At 39.6% G+C, this 12,010-nt stretch overlaps 1 protein-coding gene across 5 annotated transcripts in view; it reads left to right on the plus strand.

Moving 5' to 3' along the window:
* Window positions 1-12,010, plus strand: part of STK32C (serine/threonine kinase 32C) — a 309,125-nt gene that overhangs the window by 262,014 nt on the left and 35,101 nt on the right. For all 5 annotated transcript variants that reach the window (XM_075935235.1, XM_006136628.4, XM_075935236.1 and 2 more), the window contains one exon: window positions 11,504-11,655. In XM_075935235.1, coding sequence (XP_075791350.1) covers window positions 11,504-11,655 — 152 coding nt within the window. The remainder of the gene's footprint in view (window positions 1-11,503; window positions 11,656-12,010) is intronic.

Raw genomic sequence — 12,010 nt, forward strand, 5'->3', positions numbered from 1 at the left:
AATGCCAGTTGGATTAGGTCCCAGAAGATCGGACCTCAGAATAATAGCCATTATCTAGGAAAAGCATGAAACAAGGATTATATCAACACTTCTAGGTGTCAGAATTCATGTTTCCCCCTCCCTTTGCATGCCCATCCCTCAGCCACATGATGAAATTCTTGGCTAAATGAAGATAATTCCCATTAACGTTTTCAAGAAGCCTGAGAACAAAGATTTCTAGAGAGCTTGAATAAATTGGGATGATTTTGTATTTTCTTGGTGCAATTACATTTCGTAAAACTTATTTATTATGATTACAGGGTACAAGTAGCTTTCATCCTATTCTCATTCATTACACTGTTTCTGGTTTCCTGCATGTAAACAAGAAGCAAATAAAATTAATATACCACAAAATACATAGTAAGCTTTTACAAATAAAAATCATTAATTTAAGGTTGTCCATGGCTCTTAGAATATATTTCCGGCTTCTTAAAAATATAAACTGAGAAATCCATGATCTTCAAACAGTAATGTGAGTTAAACTGAAAGAGTTTTTTTGGTTTTAGGGTGGGTGTTCAATTTTCATGTCAAGCCCCCAGATAAACTACATATTGTAACATAGCATTGCTGGTTTTAGGGACTTTTTAGATCTATGGCTATTTTTGGTTAGAGTGCTATAGGCAGTAAGGAAATGATAAGGGTAGTATTGTTTTGTTATAGTCTTCTAGTTTTACACAAAATTGATCAGGTCCATTATTTGTCAATTCTGTTAAGTGTATTTTGTTTCCTCATCCCTATAAACTCTTTAACATTCACTATGTTTTAACAAGAAAGGATTACAGTCAATGATCTAGACAGTGCTTGGTCCTGCCGTGAGGGCAGGGGACTGGATTCGATTACCTCTAGAGGTTCCTTCCAGTTCTAGTGTTCTATGATTCTATGATTCAATTTAGTTTGCAATAACATTTCCTTCTAATTTTCAAACTTTAAGCATTGAGGGTATGTCTATACTACCACCCTCGTTCGAACTAGGGTGGTAATGTAGGCAACCGGAGTTGCAAATGAAGCCCGGGATTTGAATTTCCCGGGCTTCATTTGCATATAGCCGGGTGCCGCCATTTTTAAATGTCCGCTAGTGCGGACTCTGTGCCGCGTGGCTACACGCGGCATGGAGTCCGCACTAGCGGACATTTAAAAATGGCGGCGCCCGGCTATATGCAAATGAAGCCTGGGAAATTCAAATCCCGGGCTTCATTTGCAACTCTGGTTGCCTACATTACCACCCTAGTTCGAACGAGGGTGGTAGTATAGACATACCCTGATTTAGCTTTGCCAAAAGAGAGCACTAGTCCAAATATCTCTGGTTTAGCTTTTTTCTGTAAGGTTTATTAAGAATCAATCCTATTCCAGGTCCATCCTATTTTTATGGCTCATCTTGGCTCGGTCTCTTTCAAGATTTGCTAATTTATGTCAATTTTGAGGCCTGCACTTGATTTGGTGACTTTGTCTCTTTTCTGTTTGATTTTATGAGAAGCAATCCCATTCTAGGCATATTCCATTTTCCTGGCATAACTAAAGGCTTACATTGCTTTAAGTTATGAAATGAAGAAGCTGCATATCAAATTTGGTGGTCCTGGCTCTTACCATGTAGGAAGACAGCAAATAGTCTAATAGCACCTTAAAAACTAACAAAACATGTAGATGGTATTATAAGCTTTCATGAGCATAGCCCACTTCTTCAGATGACAGGACTTTTTGGATCTGTACAAGTTTCTTTGTGTAGTTGATGATTTCCACTCCATAAAGCTGAATGCAGTGCCTTGCATGTTCGAAAGCTTCAGAGAGGTAGCCGAGTTAGTCTGTAACAGGAAAAACTTAAAAAACAACAAATAAACTAGTAGCACCTTAAAGACTAACAAAACATATAGATGGTATTATGAGCTTTTGTTGGCATAGCCCACTTCAAAGTGGTTTGTGACCTGATACATGGAGTTGCTTCCCCACTCAGGTTTGGCTTGGCTCCCTCTCTGTCAGTGCCCCCTACTGCAATTTAGTACTTTCCACCCACTGAATCAGGAGACTACATCTGACCCTGCTAGAAAGCCATTCTTATACTGATTAATTCAAATTGGAAATAATAGAATAATCAACCACTGGAATAGCTTACTAGGCCTTGTGGTAAAGTCTCCATTGGAAACTCCATTGAAGTCTTTCAATCAGCATTATGTATCTTTCTAAAAGATATGCTAAAATTTAACCATAAGATACTTAGTTACCTTCAGGAATCATTGGGTGACATTTTTATGTCCTGTGTTATACAGGAGGTCAAATTAGACTAACATAATGGCCTCTTCTGGATTTAGTCTGAAATTAGAGAGGCTGCTTGAAAACTCATGAGTTCGGGATAGGCTGGAAAGAGGTTTGTGACAACCACATACAAAGAATTTCACAAAAGAGCTTATTTTCTCCTCCCAAAAGAGTATATAGCCAATAAAGTTTAAGGATTGGATTCTCTATTGAGAGTCTTCATGATTTTCATGGACAGGACATCAAGGTGCAGCAGCCAAACTGTGGAGTGCATCTGGTATGGAGACCCAGAGGTGGGAACTCTGCTGTTTGCAGTTGCTATCCCTCTTGCTTCTTCCACTTGTGATCTCCCATGGGCACTCAGAAATTTCAGTGCTAAATGTGAAGACAGCTGGGATAAGACTCAATACCTCCAAATCAGACGTTATGGTTCTCTCCTGAAAGAAAATGGAGTGTTCTCTCCAGGAGGGGAGAAGAGTTCAAGGATCTATGTGTCTCATTCACAAGTGATGGTAAGCAGAAGTCTGAGATTGATCAGTGGATTGGTGTAGTGACGCACGTACTATACTGATCCATGGGAGGCAAAGCGGTAGCTGAGTTCTCAGATGAAGCTCTTAATTTATCCGTTAATCAACATCCCCATCCTCATCTATGATGATGAACTTTGGGTAATAATTGAAAGGATGAGATTATAAGTACAGACGTTGTAAATGAGGTTTCTGTACAGCTGACTGGGCTTACTCTGAGGTTTACAGGATCTTTCGAAAAAGTGACCCGTTTTCGAAAGAAACATGTCTAGACTGCGGTTTTAATTTTGAAATAGCGCTTTTTCGAAAGATCACCATTATGTGATTATACAAATGAAGCGCGGGATATTTAAATCCCGGCTTCATTTGCACTTTCCAAGTGCTTTATTTACATCCCTCTGCCGACAGAGGGATGTAGCCTAGACATAGCCTAAGACAGGTGAATGGCTCAGCTAGTCAGGAGAGCCTCATTGTAGAACTGCTACTTCTCCAGATCAAGAGGAGCCAGCTGAAGTGGTCCTGACACCTGATAATGCTGGCCTCTGGGAGGCTTTTTTTGGAACCCAACTGGGCACATGCCACTAGGAGGAGGGTCCCATGCTGACCTGCGACACAATGATGCTGGGGAATCTCCCAGGAGGAACTGAAAACTGTTGCAGGGGGAAAGGGTGATGCTTACTGGATAACTAGTTACTCATTTATATCTCTACTCCTGGGCTATTCTAACATATGTTATTAATAAGAGATCCTTGATGACTCCTGTGTCACGGGGCCTCTCCTGTACCAACTGTCATGGACATAGGAGCCATTAAGGATCTCTTCTTAATAACATATGTTAGAATAGCCCAGGAGTAGGGATATAAATGAGTAACTAGTTATCCAGTAAGCATCACCCTTGCAGGGTTCTTATAGGTAACCAGTTAACTGGTGTCTAGCCCAGTCAGAGCTGCTACCACCCATGACGCGCTGTGGATAGGGAGCTGCTCCAGATTAGTCAGCTAGTCAGGAGCCTGGCCCGTCTGGAGCAGCCCCTTCCCAGCGGAGTGGTGCGGCAAGCCCTGTTCAGCTATGGCCCCCCACCCGCTGTGCAGTGGGCCAGTTAACCTGTTAAACATATAGTTTAACCGGTTAACATTTTACATCTCTACCCAGCAGCTCCTCTAAGCATCACTGAGACTGACCAGGACTGGCACATACCAGCAGCCAGCAACAGAGAACCATAACTAGCTGTCTCAGTATCGCCCTCTTCTGTGCTGAGTGGATAGAATCTGGTGTGAGGTGTCTGTAAACTACAATGTCACTAATGTGACTAGCAGAGAGGAGGGTTTGTTGGGCAAAGAGATTGCTTTTATTATTCTCAACAGTTTTGTTTTCAAGATGAATTATTGTTTTTATATCACACACTTGCAGTGTGTGCAAAACTGTTTTTTATCAGAATCACAAGAGAGCAAACACCTGGATCTAGGGGGCCAATCCTATTCATTTGCACTTGAGTTCATAATACCACAATGCAGTATGAAGCAAAAGGTTTGTGGTGCTACAGATATCTTAAAATTCTTACAAGTTTCCTTCACCTTTTTCTTCCCATCCATACTAGTAAACAAGTCATTTGCTCATCATTTTTCAAAGGTTGAAATCTTGATTTCATGATTTCTAACTCCCACTCTTAGTTAGCTGCCTGCTGGCAGGTTTTCTGACTCTGTATGAAGGAACTATGATTTCCAGGAGTAATAATAAGCAATTGGATTGTGCTCACTTGTTCATAATTGCTTTTTAAATGCCTAATCTTCTATTGACTAGTATATTTCAGTTAAAAGCAACACTATGTTGAGATCTAAAATAGAAGGTAGTTCCAGAAATAGCACATAACCAGCTTTGTTAGAGGATAACATTACAAAATCACCCCCAAGTTTTAATACCAACATCTTGTGGAAACAGAGAAGGAAAAAGAATAGCACCAGAGAAAATAAGACCATACAGGTGGATGATTAAAGCAGACAAAGAGGACACCAAAGAAACATTGTCAGAATTTACCAGCCTGCATTGATAATCTTCATGATGTTTAGTGAATCGGTGCTGTGGCACAATGATCAAGCTGAATAACAACTGTATGATATCCGCCATGCAAAATAAATATTGACATTATCTAAAATATAGTGCTTGGTTCATCACTGTGTTATTGAAGATTAACAACAGAGTTGCTATAATTTAATCACTATTCATTCTCAATAATGGACACAATGCCAGCAATTGCTGTCATTAACAGGTGAATTGTGTCATCTTATTTTATTCTTTAGTTCTGATCTTAATGGCCTTACTGAAGTGTAAAGTTGGAATAACACACATTGAGTGAGCCCTGTAATCTTTTTCATATCTTTTGCCAACATGACCTCTATTTCTAAAGAAATGGAAAAGAGGAACAGCTATCAGCAACGGAGTGTCAGTTGCAGCTGTTAACTACTAGCTTTTCCACTTCTGTTTCCTTTAATAATAGCAAGTATCATACTGGGAAAATAAGATTCGAGTTAATAGAGAGATTTCATCATGCAGTTATATGTACCCAGGATTAGGAAACATTTATTACCATTATGTATGTAACTGGTAACTTTGGTGGTTGCAAGTGGAAGAAATAATAATCAGAGAAAATAAAGTGGTGATAATCTTTAAAGCCCATCTGCTGCTACAGGGAGCAGATAGCAGAAGCTTGGTTTTAGATCTTTTTGAAAAGTAAACCTTTTAACAACTAGGTATTTGCATAAATATTTAAATCTATATCATTTTTGTTCAAGAGGAATTGTATTTCTGACTGCAAGATAATACCCATAATTTTAATTTGAATCCCTAAATCAGATGTTTTTACAAATCTAATAGTAACTAGCTATTATACTATCTCTTTCTAGCTGTAATATGCCCATGATAATTTTATAATATCTCCCATTAGTACTTGCAGATTATTATTATGGAAGCATTTTGGAAGTTTGGAATAGTTTAATGTATTAGTTTGTTTTTTCCCCTCCATGTATAAAACATCTTGTTGATTTTGATATGATATAAATATTCTCTTTCTAATGACATTACTTCTCTCATGTCATGTCTCTAATATCCTGGGACCAGCACGGCTACAGCACTGAACACAACAAAAGAAGATATTGATTTTTTTCTAGTAAGTCACATTTAGGGCAGTCTTAGTCTGTTGTTCCAGATAAGGTGCTGTATGAATAAGCTGCCAAATTAATTTTTTAGAAAATGTGTGTACTGCTTTGTAATCCTAGGTATGTCTGATCATTAAAAGAGGACAAACATAATTATAACATGTGTAGAATTTGTATTAGCTCATGTAAAGACAGTTAACTTGATCATTAAAGTTTCATTAGTATACATGAGAATCACAGAAAGACTTTCCAAAGGAAAAATTAGTCAACATCCACAATCAAGTGGACTGATTTTGCAGTATTCCGTAGGGCTTGAGGGTGGCAGTGGGAAATATAACAAATTAACCATTTGATACCACAATTGCTGCCATCATGTCTGCTGCTGAATAAACATATCAAGGACAAGAGCTCATGCAGTTTGATGTATGAAAGGTGATGTATGTGTGAAGCTCTCTCAGTTAAAATCACTCCCAAATTCTGCTTCAGAAATACTTTGATCACAATGCTTTGAAGTCAGTAAGGGTACTAAATGTAGAGTGCTGAAAATAATGCCGCCTGCAGCTTACATACCCATTTTGAGTCTCATTTAACTTGATATTTCTATTTATGTATCTTTCTGACTCTGCATTTTCCTTTGGGATCAGTGTTTTTAGATTCACCATATTCTACTTCTTTTGTAACTTTTGTTATATGTGTAAGAGGTCCTTTGTTTTTTAAAAAGTTTCAACCTAATCCAGCACCTTAAAACTCTAACGAGAGACAATATTGCATCCAATTGTTATTATATGTCATTTGCTATTTATTCACATCAAGTCTGATGCAAGGCTCAATAGAGTCAATTGAAAGACTCCCATTGATTTCTATGGGCTTTCGCGATCAGGCACTGTTCCGTGTGACATTTAATACTTGAATGAATTATCACACAATGTAAATTATCAGTGATAGATAAGGAAAACACAAAAATCTACCCTAAACCATAAGAATGCTTGACAACAAAAATATAGTCCCATTCTGAAAGTAGCCTGAGAATCACAGGTATGATCCAAAGACGTTAAAACATCTCACTAGAACTTATTTTATACCTTTAAAATGTGCTAGTGTGAATTAAGTGTGCAAAATCTTTAGTCAAATAAGAGTGGCAAACAACTCAGACTGAATTTGTGTCTAGTGGAGGAAATCAGTACTGAAGGAAGAGGGATGATGCTAATAATATGGGATTTGAACATATATTTAGTATATTTAGTATTTTAACAGTTAAGCCTTTGTTTTTCATTATATTATAAATATAATGCAAATACACATTTCAATTGCTTTCTGTGATATGAACTAGATTGCTATGCTTTTTCAGAATATATGGAACAGAATACGCGTAATAAACTCTGTGGGTACGTCTAAACTACATGGCTCCGTCGACGGATCCATGTAGATTTGTTTTTTTGGCAAAGGCAAATGAAGCCGCGATTTAAATGATCGCGGCTTCATTTAAATTTACATGGCTGCCGCGCTGAGCCGACAAACAGCTGATTTGTCGGCTCAGCGCGGCAGCCATGTAAATTTAAATGAAGCCGCGATCATTTAAATCGCGGCTTCATTTGCCTTTGCCTATCTGTCTAATCTACATGGCTCCATCGATGGAGCCATGTAGTCTAGACACAGCCTGTGACAGATAAGTTTGTCAGCAGTTCACATTTGATACAGAGTAGAGCTAATGTCCAGAGGAAAATCTAAGAATTCTATAAGCCACGTCTGTTTAAAGTCAAAGACAGTTCAGACAATGAGCTGTCTCTAAATTGACGTTTTCAGACAAAGAGGTTAATCATACTCAAAAAAGGTCTTCTAACAACAGACAATCAGCCAGAGAGTTGGGTGAGGGAGCTGCAAATGTGGCCAGAAAGTCTCTAATATAGTTGTTTGGCTCTGTCTTCAAAAGCATATTTAATGTAAAAGGCAAAAGGTGACAAAGGAAAAGGAATGCTGAAACTGTTTAGCCACAGAACTGAATACAACTCAGTGAATCTGGAGACAGACAGAAAACCCCATTTTGGATCCACATGTAGACGATGAAGTTTAGTCAATATATGTTATTCCGGTTTACAGCTGCCATTTTATATATGTCAGTCTGGCATATGTGCAGTTGGCTGCTCGTGTTGCTGCTGCATGTCCTCATCACAAATAGTTTCACTGATAGAAAATGTTGTACAGCATGGGTTGGCATTCCAGTGTGTCCTGCACTACTATGTGATACAAAATCCAGTAGAATACTTTTAACAGTCCTTTGTGGGATACCAGCAGTTCAACCAAGGATTATTTGGGAATTAGGTATCAAGTTCCCATAATCCCATGTTCCTCATCCCATGTTATAATTTCATGACATTTTTCAGATTTCTATAGTCACACTCACAGCTTTGCGGTCTTCGACATCTCGCTGTCAGATGTATGGCTCCTGCACAGCTCATTTAAATTCTTATGACTATTGATGATACAGGACACGTAATTCTCCTGTATCTGGAACTTCAATGACTACTACAACAAGCAGTGTGATGAGCATAGTGAATAGAGGAAGAAATTCAAAAATGGCCAGGTTATTGCTGGCATTCATACAGCCACTGCACTTGTTCAATTAGCATTTCAGATCCCAAAAAATGAGCACCGACACCTCACAGAGCACAGTGGACCATGCCAGACAACATCATGACAGGCATACCATTTTGGCAGTCGTGGCACTCCTGGGAGCTGGTTTCGGATGTGTTGGATCGGGGATTGTGGGCCCATCTCGGCACATTGCTCACACATGACTCACTCAGGAAGAATGGAGTCTTGGCAAGAAAAACCTTCACATAAACCTCAAATAGCTCAGAGATGTACAAAGGGCATGCGAGGTATTTCTCCCCCTTCCCATTGGGCAGAGTGGTTGGAGTTCTTACGGACAACAGAGCCACAATATTCTACAGCAAGGTTGGGAACCTCAGGCCTGTGGACCAAATGCAGCCCCTGGCTTGCCTGTACCTGGTCCCTGAGGCTCAAGCCTCCCACACTGTTGAGGAGCCCATTGCCCCACCATGGTGCAGTAGCACACAAAATCTACTAGCCTGCCCCCAACACGCCGGCTCTAGAGTGTGAGGGGGATGTGGGGAGCATCTTTCTCCTTTCAGTCAGGGGTCACATCAGTGGGTTTATTTAGTATGTATTTAGCTTCTCAACTTGTGTGTGGCCCATGACTAATTTGTTCTGTGGGTCAGCAGCCACTGGCCCAGAAAGGTACCCCACCTCTGTTCTATATCAATGGGCAAGGGGAGGCCTGGAAGTGAGGCAAGTCTTCTTGGAAAGCACTTGGTCCACCTATGTGGTGAAATGGACTTGACTCTTGATCTGGGCCACTCAGAGGGGGATCAGTCCCACTGAGACTCTGTAGATGGTCCTTGACTACTTCCTTCACCTGAAACATACAGATCTTGATTTGACTTCAATCAGGATGCATCTGGCCGCAATCTTGGCCTTCCATCATCCCATTAAAGTTCCATTCTGTGTTTTCCCACAGGTTGACAGCCAGATTCTTAAAAGGCCTTGAGATACTTTTGCTACATGCCCCTGTACTTCTTCCCCTGGGATCTTGGATCTGTCTAGGCTGATGAGGCATCCCTTTGAGCCACTGGATTCCTGTCCCCTTTTGCTCCTTTCTGCTAAGGTGGCCTTTTTATTGCCAATTACATTGGTTAGAAGGGCATCTGAACTCTGTGCCCAAACATTAGAAACCCCTTATATGGTCTTCTTTAAGGATAAGATGCAGCTTAGACCTCATCTGCCCTTCCTTCCAAGGTTGTATCCCCCTTCCCCATGGGCCAAGATATCCTTCTTCCTGTCTTTTATCTGAAACCTCATAAGACTACTTTGGATGTAAGGAGGGCACTCACTTTCTACCTTGACCATACAAGACAATTCCATGAGTCCTCCGAGCTCTTTGTGGCTTATGCTGAGTGTATGAAGGGTCTTCCAGTATCCTCAGAAAGAACTTCCAAATGAATCACCTCCTTCATCAAGATAGGCTATGAATTAGAAAGTGTTCAACCTCCATCATTGGTGAGGGTGCACTTCACCTAGGGCCCAAATCTCCTCAGCTGCCTTCCTAGCAAACTTCATGATCTCAGACATCTGCAAAGTTGCAACGTAGTCTTCAGTACATACCTTCACATCACATTAAATCCTTACGCAGCAGACCAGAGTGGATGTAGGGTTCAGCAGAATCATACTTCATTCTGCATGTCCTTAAACTCCCACCTACCTCCACAGGTACTTCTCAGAGTCACCTAAGGTAAGTTGAATGGACATGAGTAATCACGTGAAGAAGAAAAGATAGATACCTGTTTCTGTAACTGGTGTTCTTCAAGATGTGTTGCTCACTTCCATTCAACATCCAATCCTCCTTCTCCTCTGTTGAAGTTTTCTGGCAAAAAGGAAATAAAGGGACCCAGAGATTCGCCATATAGCTCCCAGGGGTGCTGGAGCTGTATAGATATTACTGAGGGAAAATCTTCCAGCACCGGTGCTTCTGGGGAGCACACATACCTAAGCTGAATGGACACGAGCAACACATCTCAAAGAATACCGGTTACGAAAACAGGTAATTGTCTTGTCATGTCAAATCATGTCAAATGAACCAGAAATGCAGAAGAGGACTGTGAAAGAGACCTGGTAATATAATCAACATGGGACCATTAGGCTTGGTGACCAAATGGATCACAAATGAGAAAAGGAAAAAAAAACCTCCCTAGAAATGTAAGCTACTTTACTGTACCATTAATATGTACCTGCCTAGCTTAACTTTTTCCAAGTGCAATACTAGATTTGTTATACAGTCTATTTCTTTTATCTCATTAATTTTTTCTTAAAGGACCTTCTTTCTAAATGGACCATTTGAATCTTTGTCATTTGTCTTCAATTACATGCAGCCCACCCTAAGTGCTTAAAACAACTAAGTGACAGCAGTGAAAGAATAGTGTCTGGACTGGAGCACTATAGGCCCCTGATCCCTGGGGGAAGCTTTTCAGATTTAGAGCATAAAATAACATACAGATATGAATAAAAGGGCTTGTCTGATTCATTGGGTGTGCCATTCACAGGACGGCAGTCACATGAGTGTACTAGGAGTGGCTAATGACCATAGATGGGAATTGAGTTTAAAGGATACCAACAAAATTCAGATCCAGATTTTGATCACTCCAAAATTTAGGAATGTTTGGATGTGGGGTTCTCATTTGGACTCTTATAAAGGGTCAAAACTAAAATTCTGATTCAGATCACGTACAGATTTCAGACATTGTCTACAGTCTACAAGCATCTGAATTGGCAACTTTGTACAGGTTCGCAGCTTAAAATGGGCCTGATTCTGCTGAGTGTTCTTTCCTTCTCTCCCCCCAAATAGTTTAATTGGCACTGTTCTGAATACCGCACACCCTAGATACCAATTGATACAGTTACAGTCAGATTAAACATCAAGTAAAGGTCTATCACTGTCATCTACCTTTTTTTTTGTGGTTTTAGGTGTGTATTGTACAAAAGAGAGATACGGAGAAGATGTATGCCATGAAGTACATGAACAAACAACAATGCATCGAAAGAGACGAAGTTCGAAATGTGTTTAGAGAATTAGAGATCCTGCAGGAAATTGAGCATGTATTCTTGGTGAATCTCTGGTGAATATAATTTTTTTTTTAATTTACATTTTTGGTGACTGCATGCATTCATAAACACTTTACCTTAACCTTCATAGTTTGTTTCTCCTTAACAAGGGGCAATGAAAGAAATCTACTGAGTTGTCTCCATATCATCAATAGATTTCTTGCTTATATGAAAACATGGGAATCTGAGAAAGGCACATTTTAAAAATGTATTGATAGATTATTTTACATGATTTCTTTGGAATAGATTGTATTTTTAAAATTTGTGAAGTTCTCTTTCAAATCTGTCAAGTTAAATATAAAATAATTTTTCAATACAACATGTTAAGTAAAGTTTGATGCAGTCCAACCTTGATGCAGTCCAACAGTT

The sequence above is a fragment of the Pelodiscus sinensis genome, chromosome 8 (assembly GCF_049634645.1).
Source record: "Pelodiscus sinensis isolate JC-2024 chromosome 8, ASM4963464v1, whole genome shotgun sequence".
NCBI classification, from domain to species: domain Eukaryota; kingdom Metazoa; phylum Chordata; order Testudines; family Trionychidae; genus Pelodiscus; species Pelodiscus sinensis.